At 52.6% G+C, this 26,529-nt stretch overlaps 10 protein-coding genes and 1 pseudogene across 10 annotated transcripts; 4 read left to right on the plus strand and 7 right to left on the minus strand.

Moving 5' to 3' along the window:
* Positions 1–316: 316 nt before the first annotated feature.
* Positions 317–996, minus strand: SAPIO_CDS7566 (uncharacterized protein; the record flags this gene model as incomplete). The annotated part of the gene is made up of 2 exons (XM_016789408.1): positions 317–550; positions 652–996. The coding sequence occupies 2 exons, from the start codon at positions 994–996 to the stop codon at positions 317–319; spliced, it is 579 nt and encodes a 192-aa protein (XP_016641235.1).
* A 2,669-nt stretch (positions 997–3,665) lies between these two features.
* SAPIO_CDS7567 lies at positions 3,666–5,021 on the minus strand (annotated as a pseudogene; the record flags this gene model as incomplete).
* Positions 5,022–5,884: 863 nt separating this feature from the next.
* SAPIO_CDS7568 (putative phosphatase) lies at positions 5,885–6,766 on the plus strand (the record flags this gene model as incomplete). The annotated part of the gene is made up of 3 exons (XM_016789409.1): positions 5,885–6,351; positions 6,410–6,558; positions 6,627–6,766. The coding sequence occupies 3 exons, from the start codon at positions 5,885–5,887 to the stop codon at positions 6,764–6,766; spliced, it is 756 nt and encodes a 251-aa protein (XP_016641236.1).
* Positions 6,767–6,945: 179 nt separating this feature from the next.
* Positions 6,946–8,939, minus strand: SAPIO_CDS7569 (uncharacterized protein; the record flags this gene model as incomplete). The annotated part of the gene is made up of 4 exons (XM_016789410.1): positions 6,946–7,787; positions 7,861–7,958; positions 8,059–8,196; positions 8,917–8,939. The coding sequence occupies 4 exons, from the start codon at positions 8,937–8,939 to the stop codon at positions 6,946–6,948; spliced, it is 1,101 nt and encodes a 366-aa protein (XP_016641237.1).
* Positions 8,940–9,280: 341 nt separating this feature from the next.
* On the minus strand, positions 9,281–9,979 carry SAPIO_CDS7570 (uncharacterized protein; the record flags this gene model as incomplete). The annotated part of the gene is made up of 3 exons (XM_016789411.1): positions 9,281–9,476; positions 9,623–9,727; positions 9,957–9,979. The coding sequence occupies 3 exons, from the start codon at positions 9,977–9,979 to the stop codon at positions 9,281–9,283; spliced, it is 324 nt and encodes a 107-aa protein (XP_016641238.1).
* Positions 9,980–11,521: 1,542 nt separating this feature from the next.
* SAPIO_CDS7571 (Translation initiation factor 1A/IF-1) lies at positions 11,522–12,002 on the plus strand (the record flags this gene model as incomplete). Its single annotated transcript, XM_016789412.1, has 2 exons — positions 11,522–11,832; positions 11,906–12,002. The coding sequence occupies 2 exons, from the start codon at positions 11,522–11,524 to the stop codon at positions 12,000–12,002; spliced, it is 408 nt and encodes a 135-aa protein (XP_016641239.1).
* A 48-nt stretch (positions 12,003–12,050) lies between these two features.
* Positions 12,051–13,572, minus strand: SAPIO_CDS7572 (Dol-P-Man:Man(5)GlcNAc(2)-PP-Dolalpha-1,3-mannosyltransferase; the record flags this gene model as incomplete). Its single annotated transcript, XM_016789413.1, has 3 exons — positions 12,051–12,962; positions 13,052–13,296; positions 13,422–13,572. 3 exons carry the CDS (start codon positions 13,570–13,572, stop codon positions 12,051–12,053), a joined length of 1,308 nt encoding a protein of 435 aa, XP_016641240.1.
* Positions 13,573–14,424: 852 nt separating this feature from the next.
* SAPIO_CDS7573 (Protein kinase C-like protein) lies at positions 14,425–18,461 on the minus strand (the record flags this gene model as incomplete). Its single annotated transcript, XM_016789414.1, has 7 exons — positions 14,425–14,486; positions 14,557–14,962; positions 15,027–15,228; positions 15,344–16,455; positions 16,529–17,571; positions 17,655–17,921; positions 18,023–18,461. 7 exons carry the CDS (start codon positions 18,459–18,461, stop codon positions 14,425–14,427), a joined length of 3,531 nt encoding a protein of 1,176 aa, XP_016641241.1.
* A 3,082-nt stretch (positions 18,462–21,543) lies between these two features.
* SAPIO_CDS7574 (Short-chain acyl-CoA dehydrogenase) lies at positions 21,544–23,205 on the minus strand (the record flags this gene model as incomplete). The annotated part of the gene is made up of 5 exons (XM_016789415.1): positions 21,544–21,589; positions 21,672–21,992; positions 22,066–22,492; positions 22,576–23,003; positions 23,087–23,205. 5 exons carry the CDS (start codon positions 23,203–23,205, stop codon positions 21,544–21,546), a joined length of 1,341 nt encoding a protein of 446 aa, XP_016641242.1.
* Positions 23,206–23,648: 443 nt separating this feature from the next.
* SAPIO_CDS7575 (Uncharacterized protein) lies at positions 23,649–24,334 on the plus strand (the record flags this gene model as incomplete). Its single annotated transcript, XM_016789416.1, has 3 exons — positions 23,649–23,828; positions 23,898–24,191; positions 24,260–24,334. The coding sequence occupies 3 exons, from the start codon at positions 23,649–23,651 to the stop codon at positions 24,332–24,334; spliced, it is 549 nt and encodes a 182-aa protein (XP_016641243.1).
* Positions 24,335–24,784: 450 nt separating this feature from the next.
* Positions 24,785–26,030, plus strand: SAPIO_CDS7576 (uncharacterized protein; the record flags this gene model as incomplete). The annotated part of the gene is made up of 3 exons (XM_016789417.1): positions 24,785–25,274; positions 25,355–25,884; positions 25,941–26,030. The coding sequence occupies 3 exons, from the start codon at positions 24,785–24,787 to the stop codon at positions 26,028–26,030; spliced, it is 1,110 nt and encodes a 369-aa protein (XP_016641244.1).
* Between the last annotated feature and the right edge of the window lie 499 nt (positions 26,031–26,529).

Genomic DNA, 26,529 nt, shown 5'->3' on the forward strand with positions numbered 1-26,529 from the left:
GCCGATGGAGGCTTATCTGCATTCTTGCGGCAGACTTGGGGGATGGAGAACGTATGAGAAAGGAGAAACCATGAAAGGGAAAGCGAGTCTTCCTGGGAAGGACAACAAAGGCAAAACGAGTAAAAAAAGATACTACATGTATTTGAGGTATGAAGAAGCGAAGAAGAAAATGAAACTAGGTGCAAAAGAAAATGACCAAAAAGAAGAAGCATCACTTCAATGTTATAGCCTGCTCAATTTCAATTCTGTTAAAATGCCACCCCCCCCTTTTTCCCACTCTTTCTCTCCCTCTACTTCGCCTGGCCCCGATCTTAACTTAGCACCTCGCCCAGCTAAAATCAAGGTGCTCCGACACGGCGTACGACCTGCTGCCGACCCGTTCGGGGCCGAAGCTGACCTTGCCCTCCTCGGAGACGACGCGGAAGCTCAGGTTGAGGATACCGACCGAGCCGCTGCTGCCGACGCAAGGGGAGGCGAGACCGAGGTTTGTGTCGATGGCTACGTTGTCGTTGAAGGAGGAGCGGGTGGAGGATTCGACTTTCTTCGTGACCTGTTGGAGTTTTTTTCTGATGTTAGTCTATGACGGGGACACATGAAGGAGGGCAGAAAACGAGTCGCCCCCGCTATATTCGTCCATCTAGAAACCCTTACCTGCGTCGCAGCAGTCGCGGACCAATAACCAGAGGTATAAAACGTCGCAGCGCCGTCAGCAACGAGGCTGAGACGTCCCCAGACGGAGACCTGGTTGAGGACGAGAGACCGGTTCGGGGTGCCGTCCTCTATGGTGAGGTGGAGCTCGCAGCTGGTGGTCTGGCCGGAGCCGACGGAGGCGGAGAAGTCCTCGAGGTAGAAGACGGGGTTGTCGGGGTTCTCGTTCCAGGTGACGGTGGTGCCTTGCGGGCAGGCCGGGCCGGAGTGGGCGATGGAGGAGATGGAGAAAGCGGAGGTTGCGGCTGCTGCGCAGAGGGAGAGGAGGGCGGTTCGGAGGAGGGTCATTTTGGAGGGAGAAGAGAGTGGGTGAGAATGAGGAAGGGAGCAAAAGAGAATGAAGGGTATGGATGGATGTAAGTGGACGGAGTTGGGTGTAAATGCGAATGGCTTCAAGGCAGGCAGCTCAGCCTAATTCGATTCAGTTTCTCGAGTTGGCGTTGAGATGGGTTGAATAATAGCAGGAATATAGAAAAAGTCAATTATAGACACAAAGCTTCCCGAGCGAGAGAACATGAGCTATCAACGACAAAGAGTCGGGAGGGGGACAGCAATCTATGATATATAGACCGACTCGGCCAACCATCGTGTGTTGGATTGTCTAAATCTCCATGCGTAAAGTAGGCCGCTGGTTGCCACGACGAAGGCAGCCGACCGGGTTCCTCTTTCAATACGGTTCCCTCAATATCTTAATTTTCTTTCTCACTCTCTTTTTCCTTTGGCTCCTTAGTAGATGGTTTCCAAGCCCTTGGCGCATCGTCTGCTTCTCGTAGAAAATGAAAACAGAATCAAATATAAATGGCCCAGAGTAAAGCATCAGTTGCTCCAAAAAAAGAAGCGTCTTGGGTAGCTCCAACCAAGGGGCCATGACAATGTCGGGTCTACTTCTGTGACTTCATTTTATTCAATTTAGCAGTTATTTTTTTTTCTTCCTTTTAGTGTTCCATTTCTCTTCTCTGTTTCTGGGTCGATGGAATGCGGAGGCGAAAAAATGACAAGAAAAATGGGCAGGGTGAGAGAGAGAGAGTGAGTGAGAGTGCATACGATAAATGATTGATCCAATGAATGTCAGTGATGATCAAGATCCAATTGATGCTATTAGTGGTAAAGAGGAGATGGGACAATATATCAAAAACAAATTAAGAGCCACACCTTAGCCTGACGCGATATTCCGGGCTTCTGGGCATATGCCGCCGAGGCGGAAAACGGGAGAGACTGGATTAACTAGACCTGTGAGGGCATGAAGACAGAGAGGACTTGAGGAGAGAGAGAGAGAGGAGGAGGAGGAGGAGGAAGGGAAATGCGAAAAAGAGATATGTCTCTCTTTCGTTTCCTGGAAATGGGAAACTTGATACTCTGCGGACCTGATATCACTGCACTTACACGAATGTCAACAGGGAAAAAGGGCCGCACACACCCGCCAAGAAAGATCGGTGTCTTAATATCTCAGTGTCTCAATGTCTCAATGGCGAGCCTTAATATGAGGGAGAACATCAAACTGGCACAACGGACGGACAACATCACTTGATGCCGAACCTTACAGCTAAGCTTCAGTCAATCCGTCCCGTCGCCCTTAGCCCATCTCTTGGTTCTCCTCCTTCACGAGTCATCCAAGATCTTGGAAATGGCATTTCCTCCTCGGCACTATCTAGTAAAGTAAATCAGGCGCACTGACGACTGAGAACATGCCTCGACCAGATGAGCAAAAGGTTAAAAGCACGGGAAACGGAAACGGAAACGGGACACCTCTTCTCGGCTGTGGGCTATTTTTATCCTAAACCCTCTTTCTCTCTTTATTATCCTTCTCCAATTTTGCCCCTCTCCGCGACATGATTTGTTCATATGAAGTAACTTGGGACCCAAGGAATATACAATGCCCTGGATCCAGAGTCCCTAGCCCGTTGAGCCCGGGCTCTATAGCAGATTGTGTTGCGTGTGGGCTTTCGTTCGGATCTCCACCTTGTCGGCCCTCCTGCGGTATTGTAACCCTCTCATGACTTTACCCATTGGAAGGATGAACCTGGTATGAGGGTGAGGGGTGATCATCTCAGACTTCGTAGACACGCGTTCACCCTACAAAAACCGAGGGCCGACCGGGAGCCTTTCCGACAAATAGACTAGGGTTTGGCGGGGGAGGCCGTTCTGCAACGAAAGATTGGGCTTGGGGTGGCTTGGCCCGAGAGATTCTGAGAGCACGGAACATGACCCGGCGGCGACGTGGCGGTCTGCCGGTGCCGATAATAATCTTCGTCCCTCGCTTTCCATATAATGATCCATAGGGTCGAAAAGTAGAGGCTCTGTACCAGGTGACTGGGAACGAAGACGCAAGAGCCCATAGAGACCTGGTTAGTCCGTGGTGGCAAATACCGCCCCGTGTGCTTTCTCTAAACTTGATGCTGTTCCGGAGAATCGCTCTTTGCCGTCAATGTTTACGAAGTATCAGTGCCACAGTCCCGTGACTGCATTTAGATGACGCTCTTTTAGAACAGAGGCGAAGAAGGAAGTGCGGGTGGTCAGACGTTCGTGGACCGTACGAACCCAGCAGCATTCGTGCTCCTTGGCAGTGCGGATGCTCATGTTCCATCCCTTAACCTTGACCACAAGAAGTATATCGCAAAAAGGGAAAGAACAAGAGAAGGAACTGGAGTTTGATGGCTGATATTTGGAGATGTGTTATGATGCGTGGTTTGCATCCTGGGATGAGCTATCTTTGGCAACACCAAGGAAACCTGACACCGTCCTCCTCTGAGAGAAAGCCCATCGCAGCCCGTGATGCCATACTCTATCCGCTGCGTCGTGAGATTTCTTCATTTCACTCTATATGATTAATATATACATACATTTGTACAGATCAGGGTCGATACTTGGCGTCAATCGCCATCTGCCCTGGTGTGTAAACTATTTTCATCTTTTTTTGTCCTTCGTCGTGCCTCGCCACTCCTCACAAATTAGGAATTTTAGTTCCTTAGAAGCAGGACGATTATGGCACTCTGCAACCCAATAGCAATCATATCCTTGACTTCCAACTCAGCTCTCACCGCCTCATAGGCCTCGGTCAGTGGCCTCTTCAGAAGTCGCGGATCCTTCATAATATCATTCCACGTCGGCATGGGTACGGGTGGCGGCAGCAGAGTAGTCTGCTCCTCGGCGTTCGATGTCGCCATCTCTTGGCCCTCAGCTGCCTTAGGATTCAAAACCTCGAGCGTATCGCGCAGCTCACTCCTCATCTGACCGAAGCCCTCGTCTATGCGCCCATCCACCCTATCCAAAAGCTTGGCCTCCCTCTCCTCCATGCTATTGAGCAGCCTGCCCCTCTTCCACGGCTCGGCCACAAACTGCAGCATTAAGAACAGCAGCACGTTGACGCCCATCAAACCCCACGTGCCCCAGGTACTCGCCCTGCGTATCCTGTCGCTGTACACCTGGTGCTCGTAGTACTGCTTCGACATGCCCGCCACCCACTCCGACAGCAAGCTCTGCTCTTTACCCTCGGCCTCGGCGACCGCCTTGGCCGCGTCCCCTACTTCCTTCTCCAGCTTATAGTCGAGGTCCAGCAGCTCGGCGAACTGGTTCTTGTCCGACTGCATCCACGACGCCTTGCGCGCCAGCAGCGTCGCCATGTCTCTCTGGGTCTGCACCTGGCTCGCCGACATGTCCTGGTACCTCTCCCGAGCCTCGCGCATCTGCGTTCGCGCCTCGACGAGGGACTTTTCTAGCCGCACGTTGTTGGCCGTGATCGCCTCGATGGACGAGTACCCCGTCAGCGAGTTGAAAGCTTGGAGCCCGTCGACGTAGCGATCTTGGAGGTTGTCCATGAAGTTAGAGAAGCGGGCGAAGAGCTTGGACCGCCGACTGTCGGCAGCTGAGGGAAGTTCGCCGTGGGGAGAGGAGTCGGAAGGGGGAGGGTCTTGCGAGGATGTGGTGGGTTCGGACTCGGATGCTGCGGAGGTCGCGGAGGCTGTGGAGGAAGAGGAGTCTGAAGATTGAGGGGATTCTGGGAGTGGAGATGGTTCGGAGGGCGGCGAGGGCAAGGGCAAGGGCGAGGACGAGGGCGAGGGCAATGGTGACTGCTCGAGCGGAGGCTCGGGTAATGAGGAATAGAGCTGCGATGATGGTCGGTCGGGGGGCGTAGTGGAATATCCTTTCGTAGCAAATAGAGCAGGATACCTGGCTGCCGTGGACGGGAGCCCGAGGCCAGGTCTCCTCAAAGCACTCCTCGGCATCCTCAATTGCGAGGGACCCGCAACCGTCCTCGCGGGGAACCGGATGGCCTCGGTCGCTGTCCTCAGCGGACGGAATATCGAGGATGCCATCTTTTCCAGAGCAAAGGGTACAATGGCTAGTCTAACGACTAGACCAGCGGTAGAGAGTTAGCGATATGGGCGAGGAATTGAGCTGGCATCTGTGGCATCCGCGGCGCTAAGAAAAATGGAAGGTTGAGGAGGATCAATTGATCTCTTGATTCTCAACCGATTTTCCCCCGTCAGCCCGAATTCTGCCGTTTCGGCACCTGAGCAAAAAAAAAGTCGCAGTCCTCACCGCCTTGGACCGCAGCTCTGGTTCGTTGGTGCCAATTGCTGGCAGCGGGAGTCACGGCACGGGGGCGCTATAATTCCGATGTCGCTAGGGGGTCTTGGCCCCTGCAATGACGTCCACGACTCCCGCCTCTGGACCCCTCACAGGGTGTTGTGCCTCCAACCAGCCCTGGACGGTGGCCCACACAATCCCCTGAAGATCGAAGATCATAGAACGTTCACAGAACATTGATCGGATTTGATGAATTTATTGATCGATTGATCGATTGCTCAATTGAACTCATGAAGAATCTTCTTTCTCCTCTCCGACGCTTCGATTTTCCAGATAATCGCGCCGAACACGGCCAGAGAGATTGGAGGAGGATGCATCAATTCCCAAGCTAAATGTTTCCAAGCCCAACGGCTTTCCAGCCGTTAATAATATGGCGTCAAACCCAAGAAATTTTTGAATTAATTGTAACGTAATTATTAGTGCATCTAGATGCGCCCGTATCGTGAATCGCCTCCTTTGAGTCACTCGCTCACTCCCAGAACTGCAACACCCGGTGTAAGCTCAACCTTGGATCGTGGGATCACAATACTTTTACACCTAACCTCGCCCTCCTGCCCATTCCGCCTTAATTGACTTAAAACCACCCACAATGACCATCCCTTCAGCAGTCCCCAAGTTCATCTTCTTCACCGATTTCGACGGTACCATCACCCAGAGAGACAGCAATGACTATATGACAGACACCCTCGGTTTCGGAGCCGATCGCCGCCTGGCCCTGGGCGAGAAGGTCCTCAACGGCCACGTCTCCTTCCGCGATGCCTTTGCCGAGATGCTGGATTCCATCACGGCTCCCTACGACCAGTGCACCGAACACCTGCTCGACCATGTAGAACTCGATCCGTATTTCCAAGAGTTCTTTACGTGGTGCCGTGGGAATGACGTGCCAATCGTTGTGCTGAGCGGCGGGATGAAGCCAATCATCAAGGCGCTCTTGAAGAAGTTTTTGGGCGATGACGAAGTGGAGTGGTTACAGATTGTGAGCAACGATGTGGCGGCGAGGGAGGGGAAGGGGATAAATGAGGAGGGCGGCTGGAGAATTACCTTTCTCGATGACTCGTAAGTGTCCTTCTTTCTTGGTCGCAAGAAGAGAAAGAGGTTCTGACGATCGGGTTAGTCCGCATGGCCACGACAAGTCCGTCGAGATTAGAAAGTACTCGTCGCTGCCCGAGGGCCAGCGACCGACCATGTTCTATGCCGGCGACGGCATCTCGGATCTTTCCGCCGCCAAGGAGACAGATCTACTCTTCGCAAAGGCGGGCAAAGGTAAGGACATCTTCATATATAATCTCCACGAGTTTCCTTCCCCGTCTAACCGTTTGGTGTCGTTGTAGATCTTGTGACCTACTGCGAGAGGCAAGATGTTCCCTTTGTGACCTTCAAGGACTTCTCCAGCATCCTCGCAACCGTCAAGAACATCGTTGCGGGAGAGACGTCCTGCAGTGCGGAAGCCAAGGGGAGGCTGGAGCACTAGCTGACGACTAGAGGTGTTTTGAGCCGAGTGGTTTTAAGATAGATTTCGATTTTTGGTTATCACTGGACATTAAGATGCGTGAATGCTTGATAGATCTTTGGCTACGTCTTAGATAGAGGTGTATATATATTTCTATATATGTATGGCGAATACACCATTTGCTTCTCTCTCGCTCAACTTCATGCAGCCGCGGTATTCTTGCCTCTAATCTCGTTCACCAACTCGACCACTCTCTCAGCACACCCGAAACTTCCTTGATATCCCCATCCAGCATGCCCGTAGTTGTGCACCACAGCAACCTCTCCCCCACCCTCCTTCAAAGACACCATTTCCTTCTCAATCCTCACGCCGCCCACCCTGAGCGGCCTCAAGCCAACGCCATGACGAATGATATCAAGCCCCTCGATGCCCTTTCCGCCGGTAAGCTCAGGACACACCTCCAGCGCCCTCTTCATGATCCGCATCGCAATGTTCGGCTCCGGATTCGGGTTCCAGTTCCCCTTATCATACGTGCCTCCCAGAATGGTACCGCCACCGGCCGCCCTCGTCATGATATAGCACGCCTCTGCCTCCCCGTCCTCCGTCCCCGAAGTTGCCACCATGAACGGAGACTCGTTCCTCACAAGCACGATCTGACCCCGCGCAGGAACCATCGCCTTATCCTCCACGCCACCCAACTTCAGCGCTCCTAGACCGGTCGCGTTGACGACGACTACCTGCTCGCCATGGCCGTCGCCGGCGAACTTGGCAGCATCAGCGACGTGCTCGACGATGGCGCGCTTGAACACGACGCCGTTCTTGAGACATTGGCTCACGAGCCAGGGGAGAAAGAGTTGCGTGTTGATGCAGAGCGACTTGAACTCGCAGCCCGAGTCGTGGGCGGCGAGGACTTCTTCGGGGGAGAGTTCACGGTACTGGTCGAACATGGTCTTGTACCACGGCTCTTTCGCGAAGAGGGCATCGTAGAAGTGGGAGCCCGGCTGGTCCGGGACGTCCTTGTCGCGGCGGTAGATGCGAGCATCTTTTTTGGGGGGGTAGGGCAAGTTAGAACCTGTTGTTGAACGCAAGAGTTTGAATGGGTAGGTAAAGCTGACTCTGGAAGTGAATGCCTGCCGCCGGCTCGCTCTCCGTCAACTTCCTGAGATGCTCCCAAGTCCTCCGTTCCCATCGACTATCCTTCTCGATGGCCATTCTTCATGTTTTATATCGCGCAAAAGTTAGCTCATGTCTACTTTTCTCACGACCAAACTTCCAGGCCCGTCCTACAAAACCCTCCCTGAGGAACGACCTACGGGAGAACATTGGCACCGGCCCATGGAGATGTGTACTCAACGTCGTAATCACCGGGCATGAACTTGGCAATCACGGTCACGGCATTCTCAGGGTCCTTGGATAGCAGGAGCGCGCTCGTAAGACCTACCACTCCGGCACTAATACCAGTTTTTAAAAGTGTCAGCCCGACTATTCTTCTCCTGCGTGTAAAACGCAACTGTGGGAAAAAGGAGAAGGGGGCGGAAAGGAAGAAACTTGCCCGAGAACCACGATGGGGCTCTTCTTCGACTGAGACGGAGCTGAGCCAAGAACTACAAGAGGTTCCGACATGTTTGCGCGGGAAGCCTGAGTTTCCGGACAGGGTTGATTTGGTAGATGAGTGGTATCGATCGTCTTGTTTTCAAAAGAATCAGCTACTGGACGAAGAACTGAGCGGAAGGACTGGACCATATTGATGTCCCTTAACGCTCCAATTAACAATTCACGCGCAGGCGACTCACACTAGATGGGCGCGGTTAACTCTTATCGTTGTCCGTTGGAAGACCGCTAATAAGGCTCCTAAGCTCGCTCAACACTCGACGCTCGATTTGAAGTTTTAAGGACGACCCCTACCTACTTTCTATAAATTACGTGCCGGCTCCAACGAGTTGTGTTTACAATGGTAAAGCTGCGACTCTCAGCTGTATATGTAGGCACAACCGTCCTGCTCGGCATTCAACGGCTTCAATCTCAACGGTAGCAATCAGGCCATGGAATTCCTGGGAGGGGTTGTTCAACGCGGGGGGCGGGGTCTGGATCGAGGGGAAATCGAACTAAAGTAGTAAAAGATTTGACGGATCGCTGCTCGATTGCAGATAACGATGAACCCGAATACCGACCTGCCTGAGTTGGACAAGATCATTTCTATAGAATCACGAAGCCTTTCTGGAGAACATAATTGCCAAATTCAATTATCTTTTTTTTTTGTGCCATTGCTCCCCGGGGTATTATCAATGGGGTGACTGCCATCATAATCGACGATCCATGATGTTTACATGCAAGGCAGTCTTGATTATCCTCCACCCCATCCCACCGTCCCATTATGAATCTCGCAAGCTCCCTTGCATCGGAGGTGTACTTCACATGTAGAATCCTAGGCCATCCCGTCCTGAACAAAATATAACCCTGTAACAAGAACTACAAAGTTTCCCTTCTTAATCATTCGCATCCCCAACAGTCCGATACCGGCGGATCGCAACTCGCTTAGGCGGCGCCCTTCTGGACGAGGGCCTGAAGGGCGGGAGGGTTAGCCCCGCGGACTTCGCCCTCCTTGACGCCGTTCTTGACGAGGATGAAGGTTGGCATGGCAGTGATGCCGAACTCTTGAGCGAGGTCGGAGGCCTCGTCGACGTCGATCTTGGCGAAGTTGAGTCCCGCGAAGGTCGCGTCATCAGAAAACCTGGTTCGCATGTTAGAACTAGAGTCTCAAAAGCAGGGGTATTTGGGGTATAGAATATGGGGACTCCGGAAGACAGAAGACGGGTAGCCCAAACCACCACACGGGGCGGGCGCCAAGACGATGGGGGAGAAAGAGCTAGGACCTACCTCTCAAAGACGGGGGAGATCACCCTGCAAGGTCCGCACCACACGGCGAAGAAGTCGACGAGGACGGGCTTTCCCTCAGCAACGAGGGCGTCCCACTCCTGCTTGCTGTGGAATAGTCAGCATCCAAATATTTCAAAAACAAACACGTAATGTTAGGGAATAAGGAATAGAAGGGATGTAGAAAGCGAGGGATGGTTTGCTCTTTCTGACTTGCAGGGGAAGCAGAGCTCGATGAGGTGATACAAGGACAGACATGGAAGGATCGTATCAAAGGCTGGACAGCTTGGGTCGATGCAGGCGCAGCGAAAAAGGAGGGGCACAATGAAATACGTACTTGTGAATCTGTTTGACAACCATTCTGGGCGATGTAAAATGAAAAGATCTGGTGATTGGGGTAGAGAATCGAAATGTAGAAGCAGCTGGATTTGAGCTTGAAACGATGCGCTTTGCGGATCTCAGGAAAAGATTTTGTGACATGGGGAAAGAGAAGGAAGAGGTCGCTTGGGATCAGGGAGAAAGACGCGCTTTTAAGTAGTGCGGCTACTGTACACTCGTGTACATACAAGATGGAAGGTGCGAGTGATTGAGAAGCAGCGGCAAGCAATGGCGTATGTAGTGCGTGCTCGTCTGAATTGGGGGGGAAAGACTGGAGTTACAAGTTATGGGTTACGGAACATTGAATGCTATAGGCAGGCGCAGTTTGCAGTTTGACACTTTGAGTGGATGAGCAAAATAACAGGGCAAAGTTGCTCAGAGCTGGTAACGGAGCTGGATGTTTACTAATTCACAATTATCAAATGTTTTTCTTGCTCCCGTGGGGTACTCGGGGTACTCTATGGCGGTCACTCCCAGTACTCAGTGTCCAGTACCCAGTACAACAACACAAGGTATTCGTACCTTGCCGCCGTATCTACTCTTCCCGTTAAGTGCGGGGCAACAGTACTTCTTCATACCCCGCCACGCTGAACCTCGAACGCCGACTTTGTACTTCGTAGCTATGGAAGGGATTGCAGCAGTCCATCCAATCAGCTGTGAGAAACCTGGATGGCGCAATCCCGAGGAGCTTTAGACTTGGAAAGAAGCGTCGAAGACGGCCTGCAAGAGCCCTGCAAGAGCCCTGCAAGATTCGCCCTGCTGCCTTGTCCTGGGCGAGACCAGCCAAGACGCCGACTTCGAACGCCGATACCAAGGATCCAGTCGCCGTTCGTCATCGTCGTCACCACACAGTTGACAAATCTTCATGTCTAGTCCTGGCCGTCACTACACCAATTGATGCGGGAGGCAAAGCAAACTTCTTTTGATGGTTGACAAACCCTCGTGGAATCTTCTATCATCTCCGAGAATATTCATCTTATTGCTTTTCTTATTTCAATATGTATTTGCCACTGGAAACGCAAGCAACTAACGACAAGGAAAAGGAGGGCGGGAGATGTGTCTGAAGCAGGCGCAGAAAAGCCAAAAAGTCAGCGCCATCAAGAATGGATCATTTGATAGCCCCAAGCTTCAATACTCAGCTTATTTCACCGGCTGCTTCACTCTGTCACTGATCCTATCGATCGATGATGTCTCCCATCTGCGTTTTTGGCCGTTTTTAACTTTTTTAAGGTCTGCAATGGCTGGTGTATGATCAATTGATCTTAGTTAGGGCGCACGCGGAAGCAGCTCCTCTACCAACCAGTTGCTAGATTAGAGTGTGCAGGACAGCAAGTCCGGGATCAATTCAGCAAAGGATAATAGCACACAAGGGCTCTCCCCCGCCACTAACAAAATTACATGGCCGGACTTTCGGATCCGAATTTTTCAGCCCAGACCGAAAACCGCTTTCCTCCGACTGCTACCAATCTCCCAACACACCCAGCCATTCCATCCCCCAGCGTCCGAATAAAAAAATCGCCCACCATGCCGCCTCGCGCAAAAGGCCAAATCTTACGAGCCCAAACCGCTCTCGCCATACCCGACACTCTCGAGGCGAACCAGATAATCGCCCGCGTCGATAGAGCCTTACCCCGCGGCCAGTACAACTGCCTACTGCCCAACAAGTCCATCGTAGTAGTCGATCTTGACGAACGCTTCCGCCAGACGATATGGGTCCAGCGCAATAACTACGTTCTGCTCGAGCGGTATCCGCCCAAGGAGGTCGAGGGCGAAGCCGTCGCCAAGATAATCAACATCGTCGTGGATGAGAAGCAGTGGAGGAAGATGCCGTACTGGTGAGTGTTGTGCTTTGATGGTGCTTCGTCCGTCGTGCGTTAGCTTACACGGTTGTGTTCCTTCTGAATGTAGGCCGGCAGAGTTTCCCAAGTTTCGAGACCCAGAGTCCGACGAAGACGAGTCGAACGTTGGCAAGATGCCCCCTAGCGATTCAGAAGACGACGCGTGAGACTGAGGATGGATTACGATTAAGGGGGAAAAATGCAGCCCGATTTTATTATCCTTGCTTCGGCTTCTTCGACCCACCCCCGCCAGCGATTCTTGCCTTCTCTTCCGTGCGATTACCCAACATCCAAGTGACTCTATCGGCAACCAGCATCGCGAACACGACAACCCCAGAACTGACAGGCGTGCTCGGGAAGACGTTCCACGCCCACTCCTGCGCGGCCCAGACGGCATACACGACGACGGGGTGAAGCCCGGCGTTCCAGAGGAGGAAAGGCGTCGACCAAGCAAGGTACGCATAAAACTGGTAGTGGAGGGACCTGGCGAAGAGCATGCCCATGTTCATCGCCGTGAGCACTGTAGTGAGGATAAATCGAGGCGATACCCTGAGAGATACCCTGCCTTCCTCCTGTTCCGTAAATGGTAGTTGTCCACGCAAGAGTGACGGGATCATTTCCCAGAGCGATTTCTGCGCCGGCGCGAGCCATGGCCCGCTGATGAACGAGAACAAGTCCGCGGCGTGGAAGAGGAGCAGAGTGACGGCTAGCTCTTTGCTGAGGAACGTTTCCTCGGGTAACATGCGCATGTTGACCGTCCATTCGTACTTGAATTGCCGTGTAAGCTCAAACGCCCTGCCCAAGTACGCCCTCGAATCGTGGAGCAGGAACGGGATGGCGATGGCTATCTGGGTCTCGAGCATGAGCATTGCTAGTCGTAGACTGCCGTAGAAACCCCTCCCGAGGAACAAGATGACGGCGACAGCAGGGAGCGCGAGCAACAGGGACATCTTGACGCCGAGGCCCCAGCTGTAGGCAACACTGCCGAATGTCCACAAGCGTCTCTGGAAGAAGAAGATCGCTAGCCAGAGGAAGAAGGCGGCGAAGCAGTCGTTGAAGCATCTGAGCATAAAGACGCTGTGCAACCTCTTGGATAGGACCAGGAGAGGCAGGAGATAGGGAGGTGCCTAAGTATTTCCCCCAACTCTCTATCAGTAAAGGTTCCATATTAAAGGCCAACGGCACACCCGTTTCGTGTCCGGGGAAATGAACTCACATTCGCCTTCCTATAACACGCCATCACAAGCGCGAGGGTCGCCAGGTAGAGTCCCGCGAAGATCTGCTGCGCCAGGAAAATGTTCTTGCCTTCGTCGGTGATGTGGTACAACGCCGTGTATGTGTATACATGCGCTGCTGGGTAGACAAGCGGACCGGTACCGCCTTCAATTCGGACGTAATTGCGCTCGCCGTCGAGGAACTGCTTGACCTGCTCCATGTAGGCTACCCAGTCGATCTCGGTATCTATTGGTGGTTTTCAGGTCCCGGGTTAGACGGATTGCCCATTTCAAATGCAATCGCGCTTCAAAGCGCCGTATATTCGGGAACAAAGAGCTATGGGGCTTCCGTCGCCATCGGGAATAACTTACAAGGCACTTTCCAAATAACCAGAGCGCAGAGCACCAAGTCGAAGATCCATAGGAGCGGCGCAATGGTCTTGGAGAGGGGATGTCTTCCATTGGCGATATCCAGGCCTAAATTATAGGCCCGTACATACACGGCCGATTGTTTCTGGTCCATGGTGCCCATTTCTTTGCCCCTTTTGCTGGGCCCTGGAAACTGTGTTTGAGTTGGGTGGTTTGAAATGAGCTTTTGAGCTCGGAGCTAGCAACGTGTCGGAATGTGAGGGATCGTGTTGGACCACACAGGCTCATGTACAGAGGTACACGAGATCACGTGGGAATATAACACTAGAGTAAGGTACTAGGTACCTCCCCCTGATGAACAAGCTCTCAAACCTACTACAAAATGACCTTTCTCAAAGAAATAAAAAGAAATTTAGGAACAAAAATAAAGCTCCCTCTATTGGCTTGTAAGAGGTCCTATGAAGAGACAAAGAGAAGAAAGGAAAGAAGGGAAAAAGAAAAATACCTGCTTTCTCCCTCTCAATGCCTGCTCCTGGTATCAAACTATCAAAGGTAGTATATCACAGGTCTCATAGCTACGAAAATGGCATCTTCCAACACCTTGAGCGCCCCAAGTAGCCATAGATCTCAGATCTCAATATGGTACTTGAGCTGTTTGGTTGGGCGCTCTTACCCCCCTGCCATTGGAGGCTACATCCTGATTCCGTCAGACGGCCATGAATCAAGCAGAACTTAATGTGTTTCTTGAGAGTAAAAGAAGTAAAATGCACTATTATCAACTGTTTTTATTCTGCCAGCTCTACGACAGCGTCTTGGAACATATCAGTTGCCCTCCAGGAGTAGCCCGCTATATGTGGGTAGACGAGGAGACGGTATCACCACTGCAAAAAATCTCATCAATGCTATTCTTCAAGGAAAACAACAAAAAAAAGGTCAATAGGTATCACTATTTCCCGAACTCTTCAACTCTTCGACCCAAACAAGTAAAACATCAGGCGCCAGAGTCCTATTCGAAATCTGCCGTGTACGAGAAGCCTCTGAACTCCTCCTGCATGGCTTGGGACAACACTGCACTCGCTGTTAGCTTCTGCACTATGCGGTACTTCACGAAGAGGTAAGGGGCGTGACATGGACATACCTGATTGGACTGGAGTGAGAACCGGGGTAACACTAGTAAACTCGGAATCAAAGTTGCTGGTATCAGTCGGGCTCTTGATGGTTGGCAGGAATGGGGGCTGGACCCTCTTGTGGTAGACATCGTCCCAGTTGATGGTTCGGAAGAACGGCTGGCTCATGATCTCTTGCGCGTCCGTTGGGCCACTGCCGAGTCGCTGGTCCGGTTCACGGGTGAGGAGCTTCTGTAGGATGGCGACCGAGTCGCGAGGCATGTGAATGGGGTAAAGGGGTTCGTCGGAAAGAATAGCATCGTAAATCTCGTCCTCGTCCTCGCCACGGAAAGGCGATTGCTGGAGGAGCATTTGGTAGATCAAAACACCAAATGCCCACCAGTCGACGGCTCGTCCGTACTTCTTATCCAACAAAATCTGTTTTCCACCAGATCAGAAAATTATCCAAATACTGACTGTAGAAATAACGCGAGCTACATACCTCTGGCGCCATGAACTCAGGAGTTCCGCAGAAAGTGCCGGTGGTGGATCCGTACCACATATCTTCCTTGCAAAGACCGTAATCGCCAATCTTGAGGTGCCCGTCGGGAGTGAGGAGAATATTGTCAAGCTTCAAATCTCGGTAGATGACACCATTCTCGTGGAAATACTTGAGAGCCAAGCAAACCTCGGCGGCGTAGAATCTGCAATGAAAGATGCACGGTTAGTTGGGTTTTGAAATTTTTTTTTTTTTTTTTTTTCGTAGCTACTATGGAAATAGTGAGGGTGATAGGGGAGAAGGGGATGGGGGTCACGTACTGGGCACGTTTTGTACCGAACTGGCCACGCTGAATATGCAACATGAGATCGCCTCCGCTCACGTACTCCATGACAAAGTACACTCGAGTCTCAGTCTGGAAGCAAGCATGAAGGGTTGTCAAGAAGGGGTGTCGTTCCCGGTTTGCGACCAAGAAGACTCGCTTTTCCGACCTTATGCTTTCAACTTCGTCATTCTCAATAATGAACTCCTTCTTAAGAACCTTGATGGCGTAGAGACGCCTGCTCCTCTTCGTTTCGGCCAACATGACCTTTCCGAAGTTGCCCTTGCCGAGGACAGCCAAGAAATTGAAGTGATCAAGACCAATCCTCTGTCCCGTGCCGGGGTCTGTGGCGGACGGGAGAGGCTTGCGCTGTGACACGGAGAGATCTGTGGGGCTCGCCGAGGGAGGTGGCGCGAGAGGTTCTCCCATTTGAGGCTTTCCATACAGCTGCTGCGGCGGTTGTTGATGTTGGGGCGACAACGGCTGTTGCTGGGGCTGTTGCTGGGGTTGTTGGGGCTGTTGGAGATGAGGCAGTTGTTGCTGGTACATGTGGGGGATCGATTGCTGGTGCTGGATCGCCTGCTGTTGTTGGACGGGGTGTTGGGCGTACTGCGGAGCATTCACGTTGGCGTAGTCTGCGGGGTTATATTTTCGCTGCTGTGGAGCGCCGTATTGCTGGCCCTGGCCATAGGCGCTCTCTGCAGGTTGCTGTTGCTGGGCCTGCGATCCGTAGCTGTAACGGTCATAATCCTGAGACTGCGACGTCCTGATGGATCCGGACATGGCGACGGAGGCAGCCGCGGTCGCCGCCGTGGAGCCGGACGATATGGATGCACGGTCGGGTTGCGTCTTTTGCGACTGAGGTTGGTTGGCGAAAGTAAGTTTCGCAGCCTCCGCGGCTTCGGGCGACGGAGTGCCATATGATGGCGAGTGAGGCGAGGCGTATGGTCCCTGCTGCCCTTGGCCAGGCTTCGGTCCGCCCTGTCTTAGCGTTCGCTCGGCCATGGACGCCCTCTCCTGCTTTCGTTGCTTCTGCGTTCTGATTCCTTCTAAAATTTGATTTGCGACGGCCATCGACATGCCGCAGAAATCGGGCACAAGATGGACACACTGCGCGTGACAAGTAAGGCCGCATTCTTGTTTGTTCTACATTAGCGCCTGCTCACACAAGACATAAACATACCGTGTGGGTGCCTAGGGGGACGAGCATGGAAGAGGAGCGAAACAGACTTATCCACTTACCGGTACATTTCCTGCTGTTTTTCTTGCCGAAAGGTAACATGTAACCGCAATGACAGCACCAGTTGGCAGTCATATTCGAGAAAGGCTGGAACCTGTGCGGGATGCGATGGTTGATCTTCTCCTCGTCCGGGTCGGTCTCGGCGTTGCTCTTGCTGATACACTTGGTGACGACGCTCGAGTAGCACTTCGTGTGGCAGGTATACTTGCAGTCTTCGCACTGCATACCGGCGGAATATTTCAGGAACTCACCACAGAGAGCACAGCGCATGATGTTGTAGAACTGCTGTTGCACAAACTTGTGGCCGTACATCTCGTGAACTTCCTCCTTGCGTTGTCGGATAGCACCCTTTCGGCCAAGACCAAGGTCGATGGGGCGGCGGTCCTTGTTTTGCTTGATGAAGCTGAGTGACAGCTGGATTCGGCCGCTCGGCTCAAGGTTAAACCAGCCTTCGATCGGACCGGAGTGAGCGATCGGAGGGTGGCCCGGCGGCGGCGGTGCGCCGCCAGGGGGGAAACTGCCGCCTTGGCCCGGAGAGGGACCGTACTGCTGCTGTTGCTGAGGGGTCATAGGGAACTGAGGAGGGGCAGCGCCGCCTTGGTTGACCATCCTGTCGGCAGAGACCCAGCCAGAGTTGTTAATCTCAGCCTCGATCCTCTTCCGGCGCATCTCCTCAACGATGTCTGATATCCTGATCCACAACATGGCGATGGGGAGGGGGTGCTCTCCGGGCTTGTCGTACACAGTAAGCTCAACCTCGTTCGCTTTGTCGACGTCGATGTTGTGATATTCGGATTCCCATCTGTCATTGCGTGATGCCCTCGTTCGCGCCACAACATTGTCTTCGACCTTGACGGTGACAAAAGTTTCGGGTCCCCTCGCGAACCGGCTGGTAGCGGCGTGATCAACATCCTTGACTGCCATGACACGGATCGTGAGCTGACCGGTGAGAGGCTTGCGCAGGTTTGGCATGTTGATGGAGTCATCTAGTGACGGCAAACATAGCCGTTAGCAACGGTGCTACGGGAAGAGAGAAAGGGCGGAAGGCAACGGGGTAAGGCAACCATACCATCAGGGGAATCCGCCGAGTCTATATCAATGTGGAGCTCTTCGTATCGCTTCAAGGCTTGTTTTAGAAGTACGATCTTCTGCTTGCTCTCAACTCGGCGAGCAGCGGCGTCAGCCTTGCTCTTCCGGTCGCCCTCCATGCCGTACAGCTGAACCATCTTCTCAACACCCTTTAGGTACTGTTCCTCGACGTTGAGCTTGAACTGGATTTGGGAAAGCATGAGCTGAATGCGGGGCCCTAGATACGGCGTATCGTATTTGATGAGATCTAGATTATCGCAAAGTAGGTTAGCAGCAGTCCGGCTATAGTCATCGCAGCGAAGAACTCTCGGTACGTATTCTGCGAGGTCGGGTGATAGGTAAACGCACCGAGCTTTGTGAAGTTTGGCCTAGGTCGCGACAAGTTACCAGAAGGGCCGGGAGCTGGAGGACCGTAGGGATGGCGGGGCGGCATGAGGTCACCGTGGCCACCAATATCACTGTATTGCTGGCTTCCGTAGCCACCCTGGTCACCGTCCTTGGGAGGAGGGGCGGGACCTGCGTCGCCATACACGCCACCGCTGACGGGTCGGCCATCGGGCCCAAGGGACATGTTGTCCATGCCCTGGTTTACACGGCGCATCTGTAGCTCCCGGAGCTTCTCTTCGAAGAATTGCAGATTACGGCGGCCATCGCGCATCTGGGAGTCGAGTCTCGAGCGAACGGCTTCATTGTTTGTCTGCGATCGCATAGCATGTGCGGCGTTGATAAGAGCCTTCTCCCGCTCGATCTTCTTGTAAATGTCCTGGATCCTCTCGTCCTCGTTCATCTTGGCGGTTGTCGAGCGCGCTCGGGACTAGAAAGAATAGGTTTCACAAGCACGAGGTCGGTTGGGGAGGAGACTATTTGGTGATCTCGGTGGTAATAGGGAAAAGTGGTGATGGCGCTATAATTTTCGTCGGGCGTGGATGGGACGACGTCGAAGCACCGGCCAGGCGACGTTGTCTGCGGGGTGAGGGGTGATTGCAGACGACGGGCCAGGGGCTCAAGCCGTGCTGGCTTGGTATCTTCGAGCGGGGTGGTTTGCTGGGGAAATTAGTAGGCCACGAGGGGAGAAGATGCAAAAGCAAGCCGCTTCTCCGCTACTGCCCTATTTTCGCTCATCAATTTCAGGGGACGAGACGAGGTGAGAGAAACGGTCTGGTCTTGCGTTGACAAGTTGATGGCAATTAGCGTCTGTTTTTCAATTCGGTTTTGCCGGCGGGAGGGGTTTGGCTAGGTTGGTCTGGTTGGTTCTGGTTCGACAGTTTTAGTAGTTTGGTTTGGTTTGGTTTGTGTTCGAGTTGTGTGGAGCAACAACATGAAAGGTACAATTGTACATACAAGTTTGAGTGTACCTCGTCCGTCCGCGTCTGCACCTGCCAACATCAATCGATGTAATCTAGTTACTTCGCAGGTGTACCCTCAGTACATTGCAATTGTACTCCGTACTACACTAGAGGGCTACATCGATGCTCTGAACGCTGGGCAGCTGCGACTGTGGCTTCGGTTGCGACTATGGCTGTGGGCGTGATGGTGACTACGAAGTACTGGACTTCAAATTTACCTTTGAGGACTCGACTTGAGTTGGATCTCAACCTGTCACCAGACGTCAAATTCAACCCCTGAGAAATAATTCCAATATCGGAAAGAGCATCGAAGAGGTCGTCGGTGCTTGATGGGGTCCAGGGAGGGTCTGGTCGTATTAGTCCTTGTAGGTCGTATCTAGCACCACTTGGTGGATCTGGTTCTCACTTTCAAAGCCAGGGGATCTATCATCGATATCTACCTGTCCTCTTTCCTTGACGTACGATCGACTTGCTGCCTCTGAGCTCTGAGTCTTGTCCTTTAGGACTTCTCAATTGATGTTTCTCGATGCTTAAAGGCTTGGTGCTGTTACAGCTGTTACAACCCGGGCCCAGCTACTCCTTTGTGTTTCGTGTTTCACATGAGGCGGGACACTTTGATGTAAGAGTGAGCTGAGTCCACAACTCTCTCTCTTTCCCAGCTCGAAACTATTATTACCAAGTATCCCCTGCTATTGCTCTTGTCCTTCGTGTTCAATGCAATCTCCAACATTGTACGAAGTAACACGACTTGTCAAGGTGGCTTCAGCTCCGGCTGCTGATGACCCCTTCCTCTGAATGCTAGAGAGACAACCTTTTTTTTTTTTTTTTTTTTTTTTTTTTTTTTTCCCTTCTTTAAGCCATAAAGATTTCCGCACTGGGAGCTAAGGCGAGGAAGTGGAGGGAAGAGCCACATTAATGACATCAATGTATTTATTCTATATGTACATGGATGCGACTCCCAATCCAAATAAGGTGGTTGATATTCCAAACTCGAAGTCTCCAAGTCTGGAGGTACGGAGGTACATCGCATGTCGTTGACACGCAAGGATCGGTGATCAATCTGTTGATGTCTGCACTTTCAAAGTGGCGGCTTCAAGTCCTAGAAATCCCCAGCGAGTCATCCATGGGTCCTAGGACTTTTGGTGCGTCCTGTCAATGTGGCACAGCATGTTCACCCCACTACAAACATTGGAGTGTGTGTGAGGCGGGGCAGTCGGACCTTACACCGCCCGAAAGTTACTCGACCCCCCTCCTCAACCTTCAGAGCAACCAAGCAACGCCAAATTCAAACGGGCGACGAACTTAGAGGGCACACCAATGCCAGGCACGGCGGGGTAAAGTTCAGGCGGGCCACACCTCAGGGCGTAATTTGGAGGCACGAGGCACGAGGTACACCCAACCCCGGGGGTTGTTGGAATCTAAAATGCTCCTTTAGTGTCATTTTCTCTGTGTTGAATTCCTGATTTGGCATTGAAGTCATCGATTAAGCTTCTGCGGTGTCGCTCTTTGGGAGAGACAGACTTCGGGCCTTGGGGCTGAGTCTATCTAGCATCGGCTTTGGCTGCCTCCGAGATGCGAGAATTGGAATTGTGCAGAGTATCCTTCTTTGGTGAACCTTCAACTTGCACTCTTTGGACGTCTTAGAACCTGGAGCGAACACCCCAGAGGCTGGGTGGGCAGCGCTTCTGCATGGTGGCTTTCGAGAATTACGAAGCCTGCATACTCACGTACATATTTCACATCGTCTCCCTGATATTCTTATCCAGACCGGCATCGCAGCGCCGAGTTGATGCGTGCAGAAGAAGTCTGTTCGGAGGCGCCGTCTGCAATACGACGACAAAACCCACTTGTCTGATTTGATCCCCGACCTAGCTGCCCGACATTGAAGTAGACAGGGACATTGAGCGATCCTCGAGTTTACCAGGAGGATGAGGAGGATCAATCGATGTCTTGATCACAACCTAGATAAGGCCTTCAGCGCTTGGGGACACTTCGACCTCTAGTAAATCGGCTTGCTTCGGTGGCTGAGAGCCCGAACGCAACCGTCCTAGTCCCATCTCGGCCGTTAATTAAGAGGCCCCTTTCAAGGGTTCGGCCGTTTTGGTATTATCCGCGGGGTGCGTCGGCAACTCACTGGATGTTAACGTCATAAGATAACGAGACCGCCAAGTTCAAGCACTACACAGGCACACTAGACCGTTGAGAAAAAAAAGAAAAAAAAAGGAAAAGACACTAGAGAGGCGGGTTAAAACACCACACGTTTGGCCGCTACAACCGAGGCAGGGGAGTTCTAGAGGAAAATTCCGGGGCAACACTCTTGTGCCGACTAAACCGACTGACAATATTATAGTGTAGTGAGATTGAGGGTTATTATTTTTTTTTTTTTTTTTCGTTAACATTTTACTTCTTCCTAAAGACTACCCGCGGAGCATAAATCCGCAACCATTTTGAGAAAACTGCTATACATCCAAGTGGCCTAATACTATTTACATGATTGAGATCCCTGCCTCGAACTCCCTATGCTTACGCCGAGTAGTCCTTCTGGAGGCTCTTCGCAATAGTGTTCAACCTAGAGATGTGGTGGTGGCATTCGTTAGTTAAAAGCTCCAAAGTAGAATGAAAAATGCGACGAGGTTAAAATAAAAACATACTGGATGTTGCTGGTGCCCTCGTAGATGGCGCCAATCTTGCTGTCCCTGAAGAACTTCTCGGCGAGGCCCTCCCTGACGAAGCCCATACCGCCCATCCACTCAACGGCAAGGCTGCTGACACGTCCAGCGACCTGAGAAGCGTAGAGCTTCGCGATGGCGGCATCCCTGATGAAGTTCTCACCAGCCTCCTTCTTCCTGGCGGCGTTGTAGACGAGGTGGCGAGCGGCGGTGATCTCGACGTAGGACTGCGCAATCTGGTGCTGCATGCCCTGGAACTCACCGATGAGCTGGCCGAACTGCTTCCTCTCGTTGAAGGCGTACCTTGACATTACAAGTTAGATTAGTACGTCACGAGTCAATTGGAGAATTTTCGGGCTTGAGGGGTGGAACTCACTTGGCGGCGTTTTCGAAGGCACCGAGGGCCAAACCAGTCATCTGCGCAGCGATACCAATGCGACCCTCGTTGAGGATGTTGATGGCATACTTGTAACCCTGGCCCCTCTCACCGAGGATGTTCTCCTTGGGGACGATGACATCGTCGAAGTTGAGGACGCAGGTGCTGCTGGCTCGGATACCGAGCTTCTTCTCCTTCTTGGCGATCGAGAAACCTGGGGTGCCCTTCTCGACGATGAAGGCGGTGATACCCTTGTAGCCCTTGCTGGGGTCGAGGTTGGCGAAGACAATGAAGACGCCAGCCTCCATGGAGTTGGTGATCCACATCTTCGAGCCAGAGATCTTGAAGCCGTCGCTGGTCTCCTCGGCCTTGGTCGCGAGCGCGAAAGCGTCCGAGCCGGAAACGGGCTCCGACAAGCAGAACGAACCTTCTCCGTGTAAGCCGATAAACATAGCCCTAGGCTAGGTGCCTAGTAAAAGAGGCAACGAGGAGGGGAAAGGAAAAACGTACCGACAGAGTTGGTCGCAAGCTTGGGGAGGAACCTCTTCTTAAGGTCGGCAGATCCCCACTTCATGATGGCAGTGTTGACCAAGGTGTTGTGGACATCGACCATAACGCTGACGCTGGGGTCAACCCGCGCAAGCTCCTCAATGCCGATAATGGCAGAGGTAAAGTTCATTCCCGCACCACCGTACTCCTCGGGAATCTCGACACCCATAAAGCCCTGCTCGAAGAGCTGCTCGACAATGGCGGGCTCCATAGCTTCCGCCTCATCCATATCTCGAACCTTGGGGAGGATGACATCGTTGGCAAACTTGGAAACGGATTCCCTCATCGCCGTCTCGACCTCGGTGAAGTGTGTGATCGGGGTGGGCGGGATGTCGCTAATGTCCACGGCCTCATTGCGGCGGCAGGGAATAGCAGAGAAAGACCGTACACTACAATTGGAATATTAGACATGTGAACGGCGGGGCACACATCGGTACACACGAGGTCCTGGAATAGTAAACTGGCAACCTACGTGTTCGATCCTTGAGAAGACCTCAACGCCGAAGTCGCCCGAATGGCGGTCACATTTTTCGATGCAGCCCTGCCAGCGACGCGGAGGGCGGGTCGAATGGTACGCGAAAGGGAAGACATCTCGGACGGCCTCGTGTGGCGATTGAGGGATTCTCAGAGCACAATTGTCAACGGATTGGAAGGTAACGAGTCGAAATCAACGGTCTCGCGCTCAATGGCTAGGGCTCGAAAGATTGAGGGATGGAAGAAAGAAAAGAAGTCGAAGCTTGCAGGATCTTTCCCCCACAACAGAAGATCGAGGTCATGTTATAGGGCCAAGCTGAAGGCCAGTTACTTTTCTGCCGAGGATATCCTTCCCCCGAATACCGATTCGGCAACTTCCGCTTTCGAAAGTCTAATCGTACGTCATAAAAAACGGTGTGTATGGTCGAAGCAAGGCCGATATTTAGCCGACAATGCGCCATGACCGCCTTGAGCAATTTTGATGGCAGAATTGAAGGCTTTGATGGATCACGATATAGCATAGCAGTAGCATTTGGGACTAGATGCACGTATCGCCCACGATGCCCGGGACAATTCTTCGCTATCTCGCGACGCCTATTCTTAGGCAGTCAATGCGACAACCATTGGCCCGACCCTCGATCTCACCCTTCCTGCCGACCTTCCAAACGGCCTTCCGACCAGCCATCCGCTCCTTCTCCTCCACCCCCGTCCAGAATGCCACGTTGATGCAGGTGCTACGGGTACGCCCCATCCAAACCGTTTATCGAATTTATCTCGAAAGTTTCTAATAGCAGTTTTTTGGGGAATAGGGCTGCCGAAAAGGAAAGAAGGCGAGACACGCGGTGTCTCCAGCCCTTGCCGAGCGAAAGTCCCCTTTCCAGAAGGGAGTCTGCCTCAAGGTCGGAATCACGAGGCCCAAGAAGCCTAACTCGGGCGAGCGAAAAACGGCGCGTGTACGATTGACGACGGGACGAGTGGTTACGGCTTACATTCCCGGTGAGGGCCACAACATTCAGCAGCACAGCGTTGTGCTCGTGCGTGGTGGACGCAGTCAGGATTGTCCCGGTGTGAGGTACCACTTGGTTCGTGGCGCGCTCGATTTGGTATGTGGTGATGAATTCCTGGACTTTTGGTATATTGCCATTGCTTGAAGTGCTAATTGTTTTTGCAGGGAGGTGTTACTGGACGGTCGACGAGTCGAAGCAAGTATGGAACGAAGAAGCCCAAGAAGGCGACGGTCAGCTAGGGTTGGGGCGCTCGTGCGAAATAATATACTGTACTATTATAACATCTAGAAGCCATAAAACTATTTGAATACCTTTCGAGTTGCCAGTTCTGTTCTTTCGATACGGCGCGGCGCCTCATGTTTTGGGGAGAACCGCTAACCTCACCACTAAGTGCCTCTCCATGGAGTTATGACTGTGAGCGGGAATCAGAAAAAAATCGTAGGGCCAGCATTGGGCCGAATTTCGGGTCCTCGAACCGGCAAAGTAAAGAATTCTAGGTTAGTATCTTGCTCCAGGCCCAAGCGAGAGGCGACGCTTGATCTTTGCTCTGTGACTCGGTGTGTCATCGCGGGGCGTGTCGCCGCCGACCAAAGCTTCTGCCCCACCATACACGCCCATCAACTTTTTTTGCCATCATCACTCAAACATCTGCAACTTTCCTTAGCCACACAGCCCAACCCGAACCCGCAATGGCGCCCAGACAAGACGAGGACGACCCAGTCGTCGCCAGCTTCAATGTATTCATAAATGCAGCCCTACCTGCAAACCAAAGACTCCTCGCCCTACACCAATCCGTGCGCTTCGACGAAGGTAGTTCTCCCGCCTTCCCTCGACCACCGACCGAAGTGCGCATCAAGCCCGATTCCGGCCTCGTTGAAGTCGATGTGCCGCTCGACTTACTCGACAATTACGACCGCGAGAAAGGCATGCAGTATGGACGGGCGCTTAAAGAAACTTTAGAGGCCAAGGCTGGCGGGTCGCATGGCCTGGCTGGTGGGTTTGGTGTTGGAGCGCCCGCGGCGCCTCTTGGGAGGAAAGGAGAGAGGGAGAGGGATAGGGAGAGGAGGGCTGAGTGGGCGGATGAGGTGCGCGCGGATAGGGTTCTGAGGAGCCAAACGTTGGGAGGCATCATCCCGAAGAAAGAGCCAGTGAACTACATGATAGGCGTCTTCCAAGGAGGTAAGAGCCCATTCTTTTCCTACTCTTCCTTCTGTTTTACGGTTTCATGGCAAATTTCTGACACAGACTTTTTATCACAGGCGACCTCCACCTAACACCCGCCTCAGCCTTCGTTAATCTCAGCCCCCAACTCCACCACGTCGACGCCAACAACCAACTCGAACGCTTCACCTCCTCCACACAAGGCGGCGCCAAAGAAGCTGGAGCCAACGCCACCGGTACGGGAACGGGTCCCGGCCCAGCCGCACGCGCCATCCACATGACGATCAAGACCGCCAACAACGGCGACGCCGTCGTCACCGAGACGATGGCTGATCGCCTCCGCGCCGTGCAGTCCGAGCCCTGGCGTAAGATGCGGTTCGTCGACGAGAACGAGCTTGAGGCGTGGGATGTGTTTTCGCAGACTTTTGTCCCGCTGAGGGAGATTAAGGAGGGCGGAGAGGAAGACGCCGAGGAGGAGGTTAAGTCTCTGAATGCTGATTTGGATAAGGTTCCTTGGCTTGAGACCCCTTGGGGCGTTGATGATATCGAGGCGAAGATTGCTAGGCGGCAGGCTGTATTGCCGTTTGAGCAGCCAAAGCAGGAAGCCGGTCCTGGTGATGGGACCAAGGTGAAGCCTGAGCCAACGGAACCATTGCCCCTGAACCAAGACACAAGAGCAGCCAGGTCCCGGGCAAGGGCCCCGGCGACCACAGCAAGGAGAGGAAGGTCAAAGACTGGGGCGAGGGGAGGCAGCACAACTGCTATGGAAATTGATTAAAAGTGACAGGATGGTTGTCACCAGCCAGTTCTCGTCAGGCAATACCCTGCCCCCTGCCCCAGCACCCTTTACCCTATATGCAACGATTCATGAAAGGACGAACAAAAAGCAGGTGGCCTATGTAAGATAAATGTTTAGGAGTCTTGACAATCAAAGAGTATTGAGCAAATGTGCCGTGACATGTTCAAGATACTGAATCAATGTAAATTGCTATTTTATCTCCAGCTCGGCTTTCCTACCAAAGCCTAGACTGGTAGAGTTGCCGAGAAGGATTCTGAAGCTTTTATTATCAACTCCCAGCTTATCGTTGGTGTAGTCTCAAATTATCGTACAACTAGAAACCAAGGGCATATCAACTGCGCCACAAAAAAATTATCCATTTATACCCATCAAGTAACTCATTTTCCATATACGTTTCCTCCCCACACCAAGATTCTGCGAGTCTCAATATTGTAGACTCGAGGACCTGCTGACCGCGGCAGTTGCAGGTTCCCA

This window comes from Scedosporium apiospermum (genome assembly GCF_000732125.1).
Source record: "Scedosporium apiospermum strain IHEM 14462 chromosome Unknown SEQ_SAPIO_0110, whole genome shotgun sequence".
Classification (NCBI taxonomy): domain Eukaryota; kingdom Fungi; phylum Ascomycota; class Sordariomycetes; order Microascales; family Microascaceae; genus Scedosporium; species Scedosporium apiospermum.